This window comes from Ambystoma mexicanum, chromosome 3q (assembly GCF_040938575.1).
Source record: "Ambystoma mexicanum isolate Mex_15411 chromosome 3q, UKY_AmexF1_1, whole genome shotgun sequence".
Classification (NCBI taxonomy): Eukaryota; Metazoa; Chordata; class Amphibia; order Caudata; family Ambystomatidae; genus Ambystoma; species Ambystoma mexicanum.
The window spans coordinates 1,263,098,871-1,263,118,856 of NC_090926.1; the positions used below are offsets into that span (position 1 = coordinate 1,263,098,871).

Consider the following 19,986-nt stretch of genomic DNA (forward strand, 5'->3'; position numbering starts at 1 on the left):
AGAGATTTACTAACAGTAAAAGGTAAAACAAATATTTTACATCTGTTGATGTCACGAATAATGTCCTGATATTAGTAGGTTTTATATTTTGAGTGTGTTGTGATGGGTCCCTGGCAAACAATCAAATTCAAATGATTTGACTTCATGCGTATATGGTGGCTGCGAAGCACCTCAGGTCACGGGTTCTGTAACATCTAAACCATTGCATTGAACTGTAAAAAAGCCTCAGAGTCCAGGATAAAGAAATATCAACTACAACCATTGCCGGCACTCAAATAGATGCCACTCAAATTATCTGGGCTGAAGGGAAGGACAATTGTGCATGGTTTTATTTTTTAATCCATAGCTCCTAGATTTGGTTTTGGCCTGGCGCATGCCCTTATTGAGTCCTAGACATATTCGATGCAGATGTAGATTGTGACTGCGATTCTGCGCAGTCACAATCTACATCACTGTTATTCTGCGATGCCTGTGTCTTGAAATTGAGTTTTGAAGATGGCATAGTTAACATTTGCACGTCAGGAACCTGGTTTTATTTGGGCATTATCTAAATCCAGGTTCCTGGTACGGAACATTGGTCTGCACATCCATTTTGGGCCGCCAGTTCCTCAGAGCCTTCCATCAACTCTTAAGCTGTAGAACATCTAACCTCTGTAGAACGTGTACCCCAACATACAATGTTTGGCTAAAATCTCTACCGAGCAATGCTCGCAGGGTTGTATTGATTCTGTAGTAGAATGATCACACAGCACCCTCCGTGCAGTAACACAGGGAATCAATCATACTCCGACCGAAACGTAAACTGGAGTCTCGTCTAGTGTCGAAAAACAATGTAATGATAGATAAATAAAAAGGTTGACAAACATTTTCATATACAACGGAACCAGGTATGGAAACCTCTCAATCACACAAGTCTGCTTACAGCCATGGTCTTTAAGTTCTGCATATCCACTGGCCATTGAAATCAAATCGCGGTTCTGGGTTGGAGCGTTTTTGAAAATCCTGTGTCATTCTATTCCGTGAACAAAACAGAGGGCATCAACAAATCTGAAGAACGTTTACTTGTGGAAGCATTCTGGAAGGCAACAAGGATACCTAAAAATGGCAAAAAAGAAGGAAGCCACCATTCTAGCAGAATGGAGACCCTCCTGTACATCACTGCAGTGGATTTGACTGCCTGAGAGTAAAAAGTCATTAAGGTATAACCACTGCCACCAGCTATTCAAGTTAGCTTGCTATTGTAACACAAATGTTACCAGGTCATTAAGACAAGGGATTCAGTATCTCTCCAGCACTCCACATAAGGTGGGGTGCGATGGTCTCACATATAAAAAGCAGTGGAAACTGTGGCTCACCCAAGATATAAGAAGTTAAAAAGGGGAAGCCCAACGGCAACACAGCACTTGATAGGCGGTGTTGTGTACTGCCATAGTAAATTGCACACAGCCCTAAAGGTAAAAGGCAACTATAAATCCATACACACACTATGGAGAGACATAAAAACGCACCACCATAAATAGAGTAAAGGACAAGGTGGGGGGTGGAGGGGAGTGGGCAATGATTCCCACTCACCTAGGAACAAGGAAAAATAATCACCAACGTTCTGGGGTTGATACAGGTCAGGAAGATTTATCACAAATATGAAAATCGTACCTAACCCTCCAGGTCGGTCTTTGGATTCTTGGTTCCAGTGAGCGACCTCCAGAGATCCTTTTATTCAAAATCCAGGCTGGGGGGGGGGGGGGATTGCCCCAGCCCACCAATGCAAAGGCTCGGCACCATTCAAATAGGTCCGGGCTGTCTAATCAGTCACCCTCGCTCACCCCAGATCTGCCCAGCATCAAACATCTCCAAGAAGTGTGAATTGGGACCAGATGGTCCAACGGGCAGTTTAAACCAGTTCAGACGCACTTTGCCAGGGAGTTCTGGCCAGAGTCCGCTCAAGTGCATGCTCTTATGTGGGAGTTTCCGACTTGAGGACAGAAGACAGGACGCACACCACATTTGGAAGCGATTTTCTGTATAGGGTTCTCAAATCTGTAATACGCGTTTACAAAAAGAGAATGTACTGTAGTGCAGCAGAAAAAGCACATCCATGTTTCACTGCCACCAGCCTGTCCTAGGCACATACCAGCGGGCACAGGAATGTTGCCAGGAAAAAGGCGTACACGTATGCCACTCGCACTCCACATAAGGTGGCGGGCGTTACAAAAAACACCACAGGAAACACAAATGGGGACAGTCTCCCCACACTGGCAGCCTTACGGACTGACCTATGCCTCAAAGTAAAAAATAAATAAAGTTGCGCAGGTGAGTGAAGCTAAAAAGGCTTTACTAACCTCCAAGGTCAGCCTGGATTCCATAACATGGGCAAATGGGCTGGGCGGTCCCATTTAAATCAATGGTGGCAACGCTAAGAAGAGATCATTTTCAATAACTACCAAATATATATACCACAGCTTCACCTCACTGATGAGGCCCAACAAGGCTGAAACACGTGCATGGGGTTGCTGTCGGTACTCTTGTTCAGAGAGGAATTGCCATAGCATTTCGGTGCTGGACTGCCCATGTGGGCGGGACAAAGACTGATATGCAAATGGCTATTTCCCATCTGTGAAAGGTACAGTGAGCAAAAAGCGTGTGCTGCAAACTCTCACCTCAGAACAGGTTATCATGCCATGTTCTTTCTGGAGAGGAGCACCTGCTACCTTTTGTGAAATATTAAATATAATGCTACAGAATGCAACAACCGTGGCAGGATAAAGTGATGTCCTGTCACTTACAGGTTTCAAACGTGTAACTCTAGGTTGCACACAGAGGTCAGAGGCAACCTCTTAACTTGATGAGTCAACCTTCTTCCTGGCACTCATTAGGGCACAAAAGAATCTGATATTGCCCAAGTAAACTACCTCCAAAAGAAACAGATTCTGCTCTGCATGGAGGCTAATTCAAGATTGGGACCCAAAAACACCTCTCTGGGGTCAGAAGTGCCTCTAATAGAAGGGCGGGGGGAGGGCAGGATGGCGTGGGCACAAAGCAGAAGGCGGCGACAATGTTTGCTAGAGACCAAAACAGGTGCAGGGCATTAAAAGTGAATGGGGGGGGGGGGCAAAGAAGATGGTATGGAACATGTGGAGTAGGGCTGCATCACTTAAAGGCCGAGGAAGCCCAGGTGCCAAAGGCAATCCAGGATCTTGTGAAACACAAGTAGATCTACGTGAATTTGTTTCAATGGAGGGAAATCGGGTTTGTGAGGAAATTCCAGGGTGCTCCATCTGAGCAGAGGACAGTAAGATTTGAAAGGAGGAGGTGGGTAAGGGGGAGGAGCCTGACCAGATCAGAAATATTAGCAACTTCACCCCCCCCTCCATGTAGACTGGCAGGCTAAGGATGAGTGAACTTTTGAAAGAGGTGCTATGTCCAGCTGAAGAGAACCACATGGACCCGTTTGCCACCATGGCCCAGGCCCCCCTCCTCCCCCAAGGAACATCATGCATAATGGAGTGACGGAGCGCTGCTAAAACTCGCTCTCCTTTCAGGTAGCCAGAATATAACAGAGGCCCTCCGTGTGGTCCTGGATCATCTGGAACCATTCCGCAGTTGGACAGAAAGGTCAGTCTGTGGAAGGGTTTTGGGACAGAGTACACACCATCAGTGCATGCATCCTTGTGGCGGTGGAGGGCGCAGAGAGAGGGGCATCTCTTAGTGATCAAGACCTTTTGTGTATGTCTGCAGATATCTTGCGCTGCTCAGTGTTTGTAGGCCAGGTACCTTGCGCTGCTCAGTGTTTGTAGGCTTCCACTGCGGTAGCACCGACGCCATTGTGCGCTGTGCCAGCGGTGGTGATGGAGACCGGGTGACAACATGCACCTGGCTGCAAGGAGAAAATTGATTTCTGGTGCTGGAGACGGGGGGGAAGTGTACAAGCAAAGAAAAAAGGAAATTATGAAAAGTATATGTTATATGGTTCAAAGTGTAACTTGAGTCAAGAGCATATAAAGGGCAAACAACCATCTATGGTAAGCCACGGCAGTAACTCTAGGTGGACGCTAAGACTTGCTGCTTAGTGACAGTATTGCGTGAACGCCCTTGTACAATTGAGTGCCCAGTTCCATGGGGCAAGTCAGAGTCTACGGTTGCTCAAGCACCCCCCGGAGCAGGTCCGAGTATAAATCCTGGTGGGAACTTGAGCATTGAAACCCTCACTCACTCTGAGAATCCACGCTTAGATTGGGTTAGCATACAGAAGGGAGGACAGGTTTTAGTCACATGTATCGATGCATTTTGCTGGGACAGACCATTTAACACTTCCAATGTCATGGGTCATCGCAGTGAGGCATGTCAACACAGAATGCCAGGAGGAAATGGGGGGTGGCAGGGCATCACCTATGGATTTATCTTTAGAATTTGGCTTGGTAATCTTAGCTACACCACCAATGTTGCTGGCAAGTAAAGTGGACTCATTCGTTCAAATGACAATGTCTGGAATTAGCACCAAAAAGCCTCATCTTATACAATATTACCCAGTAACAGCCTTACTCAAGGTTTATGAAATATCTGCCACAATTGGGCTTAATTTTAATATTGAAAAATAAGGCACTTTTAAAATGTTTCCATTGGCCTCATTGTTGTTCAGTTATACATTTACCCAACATGTCCGGCATGAGGGGTAAACAAAACGGTTTGACGCATGTTAGTTCAGTTTTAAAATCTCTTAAAATGCAAGTTCACGCTGGGTGTGCTTTTTACGCTAAAATAATTCCCATTATGTCAGACAAGAGAAGGTTATAAAATATTCTTCACAATCTAAACTTATTTTGTCAAATAAAATTCATACATATTCTCTATTATGTACCTGGAAGGTGACATGTTGAAGAAACCACATTTGTTCGGCTTTAATTTCGAGATTGGTCATTGGTGGCGGAGAGGTGAAAGTTTAAATAAATTTGATAAGACTGCTTTATTTTTCGAACTAAAAATATTGTTCAAAATTACTGCAAATTGCAAGTTTATGAAATATTCCCAATTTTCCCAGTTTTAAGGTTTTAAAACGTTCCCGTTTGTCTTTACATTAACCTTAGAAGATTAGATTTTCATCTTTAAAGGATATGACCTTTTCTGCAGTTTGAAATATTCTAAGGATTTTTTCTTTGTTTTTCCTAATGGATTTCATTTGAAGGCTGGGAGATGCACTTCTGACCCTTCCACGACCAATCCAAAGGGTACCTACCAACACTGCTCTTTCAACTGCAGTGACGGGGAAATTCTCACCCTCTTCTCTCCGCTCACCATGAACCCATCTCCACTGAACGAGTCAGCAGGACTAGGGCCCTCAGTCTACAAAGCCTACCACTCTCCTTGCTGGCGGGATACTTACAGAAGCACAGGAAGAGTGTGTCGACACACATCCCGTAGACGCTGAAAAACCCATGGGCGATGAGGTAGGAGCCAACGATCACCGTCTGCGAAATGAGAAGAAACATATTTAGAATCAAACACTAGGCACCACGGGTGCCCCCTAATATAGTACAAGAGCGACCACAAAGACATCAACACTTTACTTATTATTCTGGAGTGCTACATACACCCTTGCCCGATGCCCCTCCCAATATCCTTCAGGGGGATTTGTCCACAGGTTTCTCCAGAGTGGGTTAACATCTATCCTAGGAGTAAGGCAGCGTTACCATAAAAGGTAGCCCAGACTCACCTATTAGATGGTTCAGAGCAGTCTTGGCTTCTCTTCCGGGAAGGCAGAAAACTGGTGGATGGGTACAGTTCGTCCCTCTCGATGCCAAGAAATTACGTTACAACGTCCTTTCATCGCTGGACGTTTTTTCACTGGGTTTTTTACTTCAAAGTTTTTTATGAAAAAATCCATACCATTTTATTATATAATATGAGTAAAATAAAATTGTCCAAAAATTTGATGGGTTTTTTCGTTAAAAAATTTGCAGTAAAAAACCCAGTAAAAAAAGATCCCGCAATGAAATGACATGGAACCGAAGTTACTATACTGAAAACTATAGACTGGTTATAGGTTTACACATTGACTTTTATAAGGGTGCAGAAGGAGGAGACTGACACAAATGTGGCATGTTTGGGGCTAAAGACTTCTTTAAACAAGAAAGCAAGAGAAGTCCTATCTGGCCCTATTCCTAAGAGGGGATCCCTGCCTCAACTAAGAAGGTGTCTGTCAGGCCGTCTTGTCAACTCAAAAGCGTCCAACGTCCTGTGTCAAGAAAACCCTACTCCTGCACCTTACACAAGAAGCTAAAGAATACGGCAGTGCTGTTCTGGCCCCAGGAGAAGGACTCACTTCTCCTGGGTCATGGTTCCTGGTTTGTAGAAACAGTTCTCAAATCTTAGGGGAATGGTTCCCTTCCCCAGACGCTCCGTCTCAAGATAGCCGGGGGAATGACTCCCTTCCCCTGGTCTTCTTTACACTACAATTCACAACACGGGTTAGGAGGGTTCTCAATCCTGGCTTTACTTCTTTGGCCTGGCACACATGGTTCACTCCCCTGCCAAGTCCTATGACCAGGAAGATGACTCATAATCTTGCTTTGGGTCCCAGATCCTGGTTTCTCTGTCAGCGGGTTTATCCCTGCCACTGTTGTGAGGGACTTTCCCTCTCAAAGTCTCTTCCGTTACTTGGGGTTCTCCACCCTTCCCGGGTGGTCAACGGTCTTCATTGCACCACTAGAATGAGAAGGTCCATAGGCTTTCTGCCTCGGCCGTGCCTTCTAAGTGTCATGGTTGCAAAGGGGCCTAGGGACAACTGCGGGTGACTTCTTGTTGAGCCAACCCGCGTCCTCCCCATGAGATCCTCCCACATTATACCACCCCCAGGGGGACTATCGGGTAGCAGCCTCCGCTCCCTGCCCTCATGGGAATGGGCGCCCCCTCAGGGAGAAATTGTAGCATCAAATGAATCGTCACACTACACTTTGGAGTAAAGCACAACACATTAAAAACGGTGTAAATATAAAAACAGTAAAGGGGGCATTAGTGTAGGCCACTAAGCTAAATACAACTCCCATAACCTGGTGGCAAACCCTGAACATTATATTGCCTAAAGAGTGGCGGCGGGCTAGAATGGATCCCTCGACCTGAATAGAATGCATTAACACGGACATTATTAGAATCTAAGTGCTAGATGTTTTGTGAAATATTCTGTCGGTTCATGTTCTAACACAGTAAAATTAGGTACGTCTACAGGTAAGTCCAACATAGTGCAACGCAGAGGCAGTGAAGGGGTTTGTTAGGGAGATTTTCTCTTTGCAAACTTACCTTCTCTGTCCTGAGCCTCCCAGCCCTACTGCTGGACTCACTCCAAAGTTGCTCATTGACTTTGAAGGAGAGGGATACTTCCCCCTTACTTGTGGCTCTTACGCTCCTATGGCGTAAGAGAGCCACAAGACTTGCTGCTTTACGCAGCACCCCCAGCCCATGTAGTGTGCTGCCTGGGACCCATAGAGTCCCTTGCAATGACGGATTTGTACATTTTCCAAGTTTCTTTAATTTTTTTTTCTACTTCTGTTTTATGATTTATTATGGATTGCTTTCAAATGAAGTTGTTTTGTACTAAATAAAAGTTTAAGGTTTTTTAAACCAAATACAATCATTTTGGGTTCACTGGCAAGTGCCTTTTATGACGTTTGTATTTTACGGTTTGCAGCACAAGCCTTCTTACCTGGAATGCTGTGGAGACTCTGCGCCGCCTTCTCTTTGGGCCCCCTCTAAGTTCCAGGTAGCATTTTCTTCTAATTTCCAGGGATCATTTAAACATGCTAGTGGGCGCGGTAACTTTTCTTTACCTATATTTTGGATACATTGCCCTGGGCTGATCTCACAGCCACAACATTGTACTTAAGGGAACCATATACTCAAAACAGCCCCTCCCTGTGCTTTAAGTCCTGTTCAAGTTGACCAATCCTTGGTTGGCCATCCTAACTTGCCAGGTGTAGAAGGGATTTCCTCTTCAGGCACCTTGGTGGGCTTCCTGCAAGAAGGGACAAAGGCTCTACTTTTCATCTTAGCTGCATGTGTGAGGAGGGGCCTTTCTGCCTCCAATTTACATTCTTTCAGGGGCTGGGATGTTGCTGGGCAGATTCTGGTAGGCTGCCTCTCAATCATTGGATAGCCACTTCCAAATTTGAATGTTGCAAAATATCCTTATTGGAGGGCTGGGGTCGCCACCATCCATTTTCTGGCTGGGAGACTAGATGGACACAGGAATCAAGGTGACGACTGAGGGATGCCAGAAGACTGCAACAGAAAACAGCATTGGCTCAGTCAATATCACCACATTGTGAACCTCTTTCTAAATGATTGGGGAGACATTTATGAGGTGCTTTCCTCCCCAGGACATGTGTGATCAGCCAGTCACACGTCCTGCTTGAGATACATCGCAGTTTTCGGTCGCTTGAGCGTGCATCTTTGCATTTTATCTGCAAGGCCCGGAACCAGCTGATCACCACTGCAAGCACTTCTGGCCATCCAAAAGACTGGCAATCATCATGGATGTCCAAGGCTCTGCTGGTGATCTGGAAATCTGCTGTACTACCCTCCAGCAGGGGATGAGCCTGCAGGAAGCGCGAAGTTCAACCGCAAGCTGTAGAGTGCCTCCTGACTCAGTGCAGGCATGAAGCACATCTGTGAAGATCGCTCTTTCATCGTGAACAGAATCGGGGAGAGGGGGAATCCCCAGTCACAGATAACAGGTATTCGTCTCTTCTCCCCTAGGGAGGCGAGCCCACTCCACAAGACCTTCCCTAGGGGTCAATGCAAGTGGGACCTCACTGGGAGAGACTCCCTTCATTGCGGACAGGGACTCCTGTTCCTGTGAGGCCCTCCTTGAAGAAACTAGCATAGCCATGTATATGCTGTATAAATGGAAGGGAAAACATACAAAATAATCCAGTTAAAGATTGTGGAACAGCCCAGATAAGAAAGGAAGTGAACAAGTCACAAGAGACATTTAAACAACCCAGGTGGGGAACTAAGACTGGGAACGGAAACCCTGGGGGAAAAAGGAAGAACCCTAGATGTGCAAAAATGAAGTGCGTGTGTGAAGGAAAAGCCTAAAACGTAGAACGAGACAGGAAAGATGAGGCTCACCAAGTCCCAGAGAGAGAGCAACTGACAAAGACATAGCAGTAAAAATACTGCAAAGCATAAACAGAAAGATTGTGAAGAGCATATGTGCGATACCAATAAAAGGAGGAGCGATTGTAGGGGAAACTACTACCGAGAGAAAAATAGAAAGGTCAAGAACTAAAAGCTGCCTTGAAGAACTACAAGACCTACTAAGAAAGACTATCAGAATGGACATTTTTTGTAGAACCAGAAACTTGGATAATAAAGACCAAGGGAAGAAGTGTTAAGAAATGCGTCTCGTGGGCGCTGAGTACCTGAACTTCCAGTTGATGGTCGTGGTGAAGTAGCCAGGCTGTCCGACTGATGGTTGCTGACTGTGTAACGCGAGGAACCAGCGCAACACCCACCCTGAATTCAAAACAAGGTCAGTGGTGAACCAGCTCCCAACGCCACGGATGCGCACTTCCCTGATTTGCGTGACGTCGGGACAGTGCAAGCACTGACAGGGAAGGTGGGTCTTGACTGGATGGAAAATCCACAGCATGATACAACAGCAAGGCTCCAGAAGTATCAGTAGACTGAAGAAGAGAACTGAAGTTGGCAGGTACTGAGGATGGATTAGTAGGCAGAGAACTCCAGAGAAGGCAGGAGCAAGGCACAGAACCAACAGGCAAGGAGGCAGGGGAAACTAGGAACCCTGGGGCAGAACAAGGAGATGAGTAAGAAGGCAGGAAGGGAGTGGGAAAAAGGAGGCCCAGGGAACCTACTGTCAAGAAAGGAATGAGGCAAGAAACTCCCAGAGGCAGACAATGATATGATATGATATGATAATGCATTTGTAACGCGCCTATACACAAGTGTTTCAAGACAAGGAAAGGAACACCAGCAGGGAAGGACAAGGAACAAGAGGCTGACAAGGTGCTACTAAAGAGTAACACAGGCGAGGACGCGATCAGGAAACAAAACGCGTTGAGACCTTAAAGGATAGTTCCGGGACTTTTTTTTTTTATTGTCCCTACGGTTCGGCCATGTGTTTTTAAGCATAAATCGGTAGATCGTAGAAAACTTTCCTATGGACCATACCCGACTTTTCGTCCATTAACGCACTCGAAATCAGCCGCCATTTTGTGATAATCCTATCATTTCCCCCCCATTGACCTGGCTCACCTGCGTTTGCGGCACTAAATGAAATCCCCCGCCCGTGAGCCTGACATCAGCAGACGCGTACCGCCCATTTCCCAACGCCAAAGCACGTTTCGTGTCAACAATCGCTGCGCCTCAGCTAATGAAGTGTCGCCATGGAAATGGCAGGACGCCTCTTTCCTCAATAAGTATAAACATACCGTTTCACAACACACAGCAGCAGATTTTCGATTCCATTACTCTCTCTGTGTTACTTTGAGTATTCTGTGACTCGTTTCTGTGCTCTGGTCAGCTACCTTCGCCGCTTCTAGGCCTTGTGAACACCTGTACCATCTCTGTAAATTATTTTACTTTCTTTACCACACAATGGCTACAATAATGCCGTATATGTACGAGCCCGAGTACACAGAGGAGGAACTACTGGAAAGACAAGCACGCGAAAACGATGGGGATTCGGACGGCAGTTGGGAGGACCAGTCAACGGATGAAGAGCCTGGACCATGTCGCATGGACGGCGTCTCCACCTGGTGCACGTGCAATCGGTGCGAGCTAATGCCAACTGAGGAGGAGAACTGCTGCTGCCGTGAAAATTCCGGGTGCTTGGCCTACATTTCGGAAGGCGAGCCAAGTCCGCAATGCATCACCGAGCTGCCAGAGTTCAGGGAAGCCTGCCTCTCACGGACCGTGTTGAGGATGATGATGGTGCTTATGCACGAACTTCGCGGCACTGTTCGTCCGCGTAATCCGAGTAACGAGTAAGTATACTCTGGTTGTGATGTCAGTGATGCCACTACTATTTCATGGTCGTCTCCCACATATAAAATTACATCTACATATCATTCGAACGCATGTAAATTGGTTCCATATTGTGCATTTTCTAGATAGAATTTTTTTCAAAGCAGAATGACATTTTTTACCTTCATCGACATTGATAAGAAAGTTTTGTCATTTTAATACCGTTTGCATCTTTCTTTTTCACCGGTGGTACAGGCTGGTGGCCTATCGTTGCTTCACTTGGTGGCTTCACGGAAGGCTCGGACACCGCGTTCGGAGAGTAATACCTGCCTGTGCGGTACTTGCCATTAGACAACATTTCCCCAGCGACAGTGGACAATACCGCAGATTTTCCCTGGATGTGCTGCAACCGGAACTTTACAATGTGTAATGTTTATTATTTATGTTCAATTGAAATTAAGATCTAAAATAAAACCCAACATATATTTTAACAATGGTTGTTTTGATTTTTTAAATGAATCTAGTGTGTCTCCATTGAATAGTCTTCCTGTGCCTTGTCTTGTCACACCACATGTCTCCGGCCAGCATCCTCCCTCACGCTGGCTGCCCACCTTCAATCCACATAACCGTTGAACCCATATGCAGCAGACATACATATGTTATTTTGCGGGTTGGCATCAAGCCTCCCGGCCTTGCCTCCTCCCCCAAAAATACTTACCACACCGCTTTGTTCAAGCGTTGGCAATAAAAGGCCGTTGGATTTTATTGATACAAAACATGGTTATAGGTAAATAATCAATATGGTTGATCATAATAAATCATCCTTTTGGGCACCGGGTACAGAGATGACCCCCTCTGGCCCGTGCCGCCTTGCCACCACAGGCCAGCCTGCTGCTGACTAACTGCCTAGGCATCCAGGGTCTCCAGGGTGAACTGCACCCATATATTCTCCTGGGAGGGTGAGGTATTTATAAACTCACCCCCCTGCCTTCCATGTACTAGATCCTGCAGCCTGCCTCTTACATGCAGTTAGATGGCCTCTCCTTGGTGAGGCCCTGCGGCAAACGAGTCTTGTCTGCACGACCACCGCCCCAATCCACCCCCCGCCCTATCAAAGGCAGTTCGCACCGGGGTACTTGCGCTGGCAAGTGGAGCTGTCAGGGAGCGATAAAGGCCAAGAGGTGCCAAAGACCATGTACACTTCAAAGTGGTGTATAGAGCATGGGTTGTTGTTCCCATGTCTACCTCCAGACCCCATGTCTCCTGCCAAGCATCCCCCCTCACGCTGGACGCCCCCCTGCAATCCACATAAGTGTGTCTCCATTCACGAGTCTTCCTGTGTCTTGTCTGCACGACCACAGCCCCAATCCACCCCCCCGCCCTATCAAAGGCAGTTCGCACCGGGGTACTTGCGCTGGCAAGTGGAGCTGTCAGGGAGCGATAAAGGCCAAGAGGTGCCAAAGACCATGTACACTTCAAAGTGGTCTATAGAGCATGGGTTGTTGTTCCCATGTCTACCTCCAGACCCCGTGTCTCCTGCCAAGCATCCCCCCTCACGCTGGACACCCCCCTGCAAACCGCATAATGCCACGACATATTCACGTCATTCATTCACAAACACACCCCTGTTTCGAATTCTTTATAACCCACTTCATATTTCTAATGAGAACTTATTTGCGCTTTGCTAGTCAACCCGTGAAGGTGCTGGTTATCTGCTCTTCGTCTTTGTGAACTTCCGTGACCACTTCGAGCAAACTCGTCAGTTTGCAACCTGTGAACTGCTCCCTGTTCTACGACAAGAAACTACTCTGATCCCTGCATCTAACTGTTTGTTCGTCAAGGTAAGGCCATGTACCATAATCATTTTGCGTCCAATTTCTTTTCGTTCAAGACAGTACATGCAAGGAACTAGTCACATGTTCTGAGTTTAGTCAAATTATTTTTCTATTTTTTTTAAAGTTATTCAAATACTTATCCGCATGTGAAGAACGTGTATAGTTCCAAGAACCAAAACAAACCTTGCATTGAACCTTTTATGTGTCACTTAATTTAACACATTGGTATTCATAGAGAATTGTTGATCTTTACTTCAGAACTTTCCACAATGCCTGCCTGTTCCATTGGCGGTTGCCCTTCGAAGACCCATAAAAAATCTGAAGGTACTATAATGCATGTTTTCCCTAAGACAATAGATCAGATAAGAGAATGGGTCCGATATTGCGGATATCCACCGTCTGAGCTTGAAAGTAGAGTCCTAGAAGTCTTTGCGGACAAGAGGGGTGATCGATACCGCATCTGCAGCAGGCACTTTAGCTCAGACATGTACTCCACATCATTGCTAATAAAGAAGAACACACCGCGAGCGAAGCGAAAATTGCTCTCAACCGCTATTCCCACTCTATTCGTCCACATCCCTCCACTGGTGAGTCAAGTTTACGGATTTAGCTCTCGGCCTTGCGGTAGTGTGTAGCATTAGCTAACAATAATTTCCCCATTTATGTATCCACTCAATATGAAGGCGGAAGATTCTCCATCCGTGTCGTTATTGCAGTCATCAGCCACTTCAAGCGCCTATCGGGTAATCTTACTTAGCTATTCTGCCACTGACTTGTTTTGGGCATGTAAATCAATAGTTTTAATTTATCGTGTAATTATTTTACCTAATGGTACACCCTAGTACTCGTCCTCTAGTCTTTGTTTTCAGTTATAATTATTGTTATCCAAAATAATGCAAGTACTGTCTTTCAGGGAGATGCTGAGGAGTCCAACGCATTGACGACAACCGTTGATGTCACTCAGATGCTCGAGGTACGTTTCCGGACAGTTCCATCGATGGAGATCATCAGATCTTGCATTCTTGTAGCGTGATTGTTACACACAATGTTTCTTTCGTTTTTAGCCATTGGTATGTCCTTCTGTCGTCGCCCTCCTATGTGTCTTCTTTTTTCAATATTGTGTTCATTACTAATGAAAGTCCTATGTTTCAGGGAGTCGATGGAGCATTAGTCCAAGAAGAAGGGGGAGCATGCAGTTACGGGTCGGCGCAATGTTCTACAAGAACATCACCCCTAGTAGTTGATGCAGATCTCTGGGTGGTGACACTTCCAACGATCGAGCAAATCGAATCATATTTAGATATCCATTACTTATTTTAGACAACTGATCATTTGTGCAGGTCTATTTAGATGAGCCGTTGACGCCTGCACAAAGTTTGTTCTTTTTAACAAAATAGAAAACCATACTAATGCAATTACTGTGTTTCAGGGAGTTGCTGAAGCGTCATCTTCAATAATATCATCAATGGAAGTCTATGCGGAGCCCGAGGTATGGATCTTGACAGTTCCATCTAACTAGAATCAGATAGATCAACAATGCGTGAATAATTGTCGCTTGAATGTTCTACACAATGCGTTCATTCGTGTTTTGCTATTGAGATGTACGTGGATATTGGTCCCCAAGTACATTTTGTGTTTTCAATATTATTATACATACTAATGAAAGTTCTATGTTTCAGGGAGTCGATGGAGCGTCAGTGCGTGATGGATGTGCTTATCATGAAAATATAGTCGTTGCAGCGCAAGAGGAAGTGGAGACATGCACACACGAGTCGGAGCAACAGCGTCCTGATGTTGAAGTTTGAGGCAAGAAAGTTTCAAAGAAAAGAAAGCAAAAGAAGGTTAGTGTCCTGGTCACTATATTATGTTGTTTTTCACTGTTAATAGTTCAATACTGTAAGTTGTGTTTAAACTGAACATCCCTTTTCCAATCTGTCCTCTAGTTGCGAGTGGGTGTACGAACTAGATCTACACAGACAGTGAAGCGAACGAGAGATGTTGCTTGTCAAACCTTTTGGCAGGGACTTGAGACTGGAGATGCATCGTGCCAATGGGAAGAATATGAAGTGATTGACAACGGAGCTATACCACCACCAGCCATTGATAGTGAATGTCCTCCTGGTAGTTCGGATGCAGTCGGAGATCAATTCACAGAATCCACACCCGCAAAAACTAAGACCGCGAGAAAGTTGAAGAAATTGTTTTATTCACCCATCGCCGGAGAAGGAACAGATGTTGCAATGGAAGAGAATGAAGTGGACGACAATGAAACACCATCAATATCACTGAACATAGCGGAAGACGATATCAGAGATTCTACCTTTCATGTGAGTGACATGTCCTCAACGTTACAGGCCGAACCAGCTGGGATGCAGAGTGACAGTATAAGGAAAGAGGCCAAATTCATTGTATTCGATAGTTGTTTGATTGATATTATTAGGATGAAATGTGGGCATTCGGTTGGTGGGGAAGTATGTGGGGAGCCATTGATTAATGTGACTCGTGCAATTCGAGGCACTAACCTTAAAATACATGCCACCTGTACAAAATATCATCCTTTCTCATGGTCTGCACAACCCATGCTGGGGCAACTGCCAGCAGGCAATCTACTTTGTGCAGCGGCCGCACTTTTTAGTGGTTCAAGTTTTGAGTATTTCTTTCAGTTTGTGGGAATCCATTTAATTGCGAAAACTCAGTTCTACAAATACCAAATCGATTATCTATTTCCAGCCATTAGCGAAGCTTGGAGAATGGAAAAAATGTCTATTGATAGTACATTCGCGGGCAAACGGTTCAGGCTAGCCGGTGATGGACAGTGCGACAGCCCAGGATTTTCAGCCAAGTACTGCACCTACCACTTTCAGGACATGGAAAGTAAGAAAATTGTGAGTTCGGTGGTCGTGCAGGTGTCACAAAGTACATCCTCAGTGGCCATGGAGAAAGTTGGCTTTGTAGCATCATTGCAAGAACTACAATCGCGGGGAATGGTGATCGACCTGATAGCCACGGACAGACACGTTTCAATTCACAAGACAATGAGAGAAGAGTACAAAAATATAAATCACCAATTTGACGTATGGCATCTTGCAAAAACAAACAATCAATAAAAAAATGTCGGCTGCAGGTAAAAAAAAATATATGCAAGGTATTTCACAGTGGTCCAAGTCAATCAGCAACCATCTTTGGTGGAGCTCAAAAACATGTGGAGGGTCGTTGGAAATTCTACTGGAAAAATGGCGGTCAGTAATGCTACACTGTAGCAACGTTCACCGCTGGACCACAAACCAACATTTCCACAATTGTGAACATGGCCATTTGTCCACAGGAGGAGGCACGGAAGAAGAAGTGGTTGATTCCTTCATCACACACTCACAAAGCCATTGAAAAGATTGTATTTGATAACACTATAACAAGAGATTTGAGGGGACTCACGGAATTCTGCCACACAGGAGATTTGGAGGTGTTCCACAATATGTGCCTAAAGTACAGGCCAAAACGATTGCATTTTGGCATGGAGGGCATGATAAATCGGACTCTTCTAGCAGTCTTGGCACATAACCATAATGTTGGCCGTCAACAAAGTAGGACGACCGGAACTTTAGGGACGCTTCGCTACAATAAGGCCTTCACTAAAAGAAGTAAACAATGGGTGATCAAACCAGTGTTTCAGGATATGCAATATGAGTTTATTGAGAGACTTATTCTTGATGTCCTAGATAGGCACATACATGGAGTTGTGAACGAACCTGTGCAGGGGACAACTGCATTGCCACCCAACATTGCCTCTGTTCCATGTCCACCTAAAGCAGAGCTCATTGAGAAATACACATCACGGTTTAAATGATTGTAATTTGATTGTCTGTTCTCTCGAGTCTCCTCATGTTGCAGGCCCATTGAATATGTGTATCTATGTAATGTGTAAATAAAGTGATTGCTCAGTGTACATGCAATGTGTCTCTCCACCGTTGCCCCTCCCTTCACCGTGCAGTTGTGCGAACCACCCGGGTGTCACCTGTGACTTTGCTCTGGAGTCTCCTCATGTCGCAGGCCCATTGAATATGTGTAGCTATGTATTGTGTAAATAAAAGTGATTGCTCAGTGTACATGCAATGTGTCTATCCAACCTTGTTCATTTGCGCATTAAATTAAACCAAACAGTAATATAAATCATTTTTCAAAAAATATAGAATGTCTCTGTATTTATGGTTCACTGGGGCTGCAAATGCACGCAGACAAAATGCAAAGATGGAGTGTAAATTTCAAGTCCTGTGAGATGGCCTTACACTGAATGTAGCTAACTAGGAATGTGTGCTCGTTCAAAGTGAAGGTCAGCTGCTTTGATTTTTTGCTCGGGTGCCGGAATGGCCCACGACTCAGTATAAGGTTCTATTGTTATTTGACCTTGACAGGCCGAGACCATCCCGAAAGACTTTTTTGGGGGTGTGGTGCAATAACGTAAACGATAATGAATATAATTTCAGAAACGAAAGCCATTTAATGTTTGTTCATTAGAAGAAATAACGTCGGCATAGAAGGAGTGGTATTTCGGGGCTGCCCTACGCACAGACACAATGGAAAATGCAAATATAATGTAAGTAACTCTTTAGATGAGTTTATACCGCAATTTAATTACTATACAGTAGCTTTAAAGACGGGTTAAGTTGTACTTGTTCGTTCTATGTGGCATATTGTTTTGTACCGCGCACTATCTTGAGGAGAACCATCTCCTTTTACGGAAGCACCTCAAAACCTTCCTCTTTGCTTCTGCTTTCTCTCTCCCTCTCCCCTGCTACAACTGGTCCACTGTCTGCGACCTCGGTCCTGGGCCCTTCCACTCTCCACCTGCACTGCCTCCCTGTCAACCCCTGCACTGGGGGACTGTCTCAGTATCCTACAGCCCCCCCCTTCCCAGCACTTGTTCTGCACTTACCTTGCACTCGCCACCAGCTGGCCCTATGTATTTATTATTTTATGCTACTTACCTTGTACTCCACTTCCCCCCTCCCCTTCCCTTGCACTTTTACCTTCCCCCTACCCCTGCACTTGCGCGATCTGAATGACACCTGGCCTAGTAGGATCGTTGTCTGTCTTCTCCTTGTTCCCCCCCCCCTCCCTGCCTCGCCACGCCTTGAAACACTTGTGTATAGGCGCGTTGCAAATGCCATATTATATCATCAGTGACGAAGTGGTCCACTGGCGCTCAGGCGGCTCTGAAAAAGGCGGAGGAGAGGGGGTGGGTTACTGGAAATGACGTATAATACCCAGTTGCACTGTCCTAGCTATGAAATAATTTCCCGACCTAATATATAAAATGAATAATTTTAATAAAGATCTGATGGTGAGACTAATTTCATTTTTTATGTTTTTAAAACGGGTACATCCTTCATTATTGTATGTGTCACGAGTACCAGACACCGGCGGATGGCTTTTACAACCGCCAGTTGCTTCTCCGCGTGAACAACGTTACCACCCTGACCATTTTATGGGACGATCGCCAAGTACAAGTATGCCCTTACGCGGTACTAATGGCTAGATGCAACATACATACCGTTGTGGTGGCCTAGTGCCTCGTTGTTGGAACAGCCATGCGATTATCAGTGCGACCGAAGAGCTTATTTTATCGTAAACCAACACCCTGTGTACTGCACACGAACATCGCTTGCCTCAAGACAAACTATTTTGGATCGAGAGCAAAGAAAAATGCAAATCGCTGAATATTCTCTAAACATTTGATGTCAAATAAATGTACTTTACCAAATTTACAATCTTGCGGTTTGATTTAAAAGTACAGTTTCATATTCCGAATTGTGGCGCGCTGTGTTGTGAGCTGATCTGTGTTGGTTTCCGGGTTCTGTGTGGAGTCGCGTAGAAGACGCCTGGGCGCGTTTGCCTACGCAGGACAGTCACGTCACGGATAGAGGCGGGGAATATGAATGTTTTGATAAAGTCTGTTTCAGGGGTGGGGGATATGATTTAGTGCCGCAAACGCAGGTGAGCCAGGTCGATGGGGGGGAAATGATAGGATTATCACAAAATGGCGGCTGATTTCGAGTGCGTTAATGGACGAAAAGTCGGGTAAGGTCCATAGGAAAGTTTTCTACGATCTACCGATTTATGCTTAAAAACACATGGCCGAACCGTAGGAACAATAAAAAAAAAGTCCCGGAACTATCCTTTAATATAGGGCAGGCAGCACCCGGGAGGCTTGGAACGCAATCCGTGCTGTCCCCGGGTGCTGACACGCCCAAAACGAGGCTTGGGAAGCAAACTTGCAACTTCCCAAGCGCTCTGTGGAAGGCGCATGCGCGGAGGGCGAAACACGGCCTTCCGCGCCTGCGCGAACCATGCGAACGGGAAAACCCGGAAGCGGCATGAGCCGCAGATGGCCGAGATCCCCCCAACCTGTATCGGGGGTAGATGCGCCAGGACGGGAAGCGCCGGGACCTGCAGATGCGCCCCGCACCCCAGGTAAGTGGCATGACAAGAAGAGACATTTTCGTGGCCCATTTCTCTTTACTTATATTTAGTGGTAGGGTCAACGAGAGTAAGCTTGGACGGAGGATAGAGTTACTTTGGACTTCCCGACATAGGACAATCACCTGTAATTTAGACGGGTACAGTATTCCCTTTAGTCATAGGGAGAGATGGGCCTTATTCTTTTAATTTGATACAAAGAACACCAAAATGTCCTCAAAGTGTCTGACTTCTTCTTTCGAACCACCACACCCGCTACAGTCTACGGTCTCCAGATGAAACTAAAGAAAAGGGGTGGGGAAAACCCACAAACTCATGACCCGACGACCCTGCATGACTATCAGTAGGGTGAGACTTGCTTTCCTCAGTGATTTACTGGAACCATTTCTCGAGGTGCCCGAGAAACCACACATCTCTTGAACTGCCCCTTCCCCATTAGGTATAAAGCCCTTCTCACTGTAGTGCTCTCCAGGGCTGTCCAGGAGGGCGGTGGGTCATCCTTGAGAACCACAGTGGCGGTATGTGCTCCTCCTTTTGCAGGAACGTGACTTAAGACCCTTCCAGTCCCCATTTCACATAATGCCTTCGACCTGCATTAACTGAGCTTCAGTACTTTACCCACACCTGCTGAGTGGGCCCTCCTAAATACGCGCCTCTTTCCTCAGGAACCCTTTGAGACACCTAAAAGACTCCCAGAGAC

General features: G+C 45.8%; 1 protein-coding gene across 3 annotated transcripts in view; it reads right to left on the reverse strand.

Moving 5' to 3' along the window:
- Positions 1-19,986, reverse strand: part of SLC44A2 (solute carrier family 44 member 2 (CTL2 blood group)) — a 427,809-nt gene that overhangs the window by 15,420 nt on the left and 392,403 nt on the right. For all 3 annotated transcript variants that reach the window (XM_069604292.1, XM_069604291.1, XM_069604293.1), the window contains exon 21: positions 5,378-5,462. In XM_069604292.1, the coding sequence (XP_069460393.1) occupies positions 5,378-5,462 (85 nt within the window). The remainder of the gene's footprint in view (positions 1-5,377; positions 5,463-19,986) is intronic.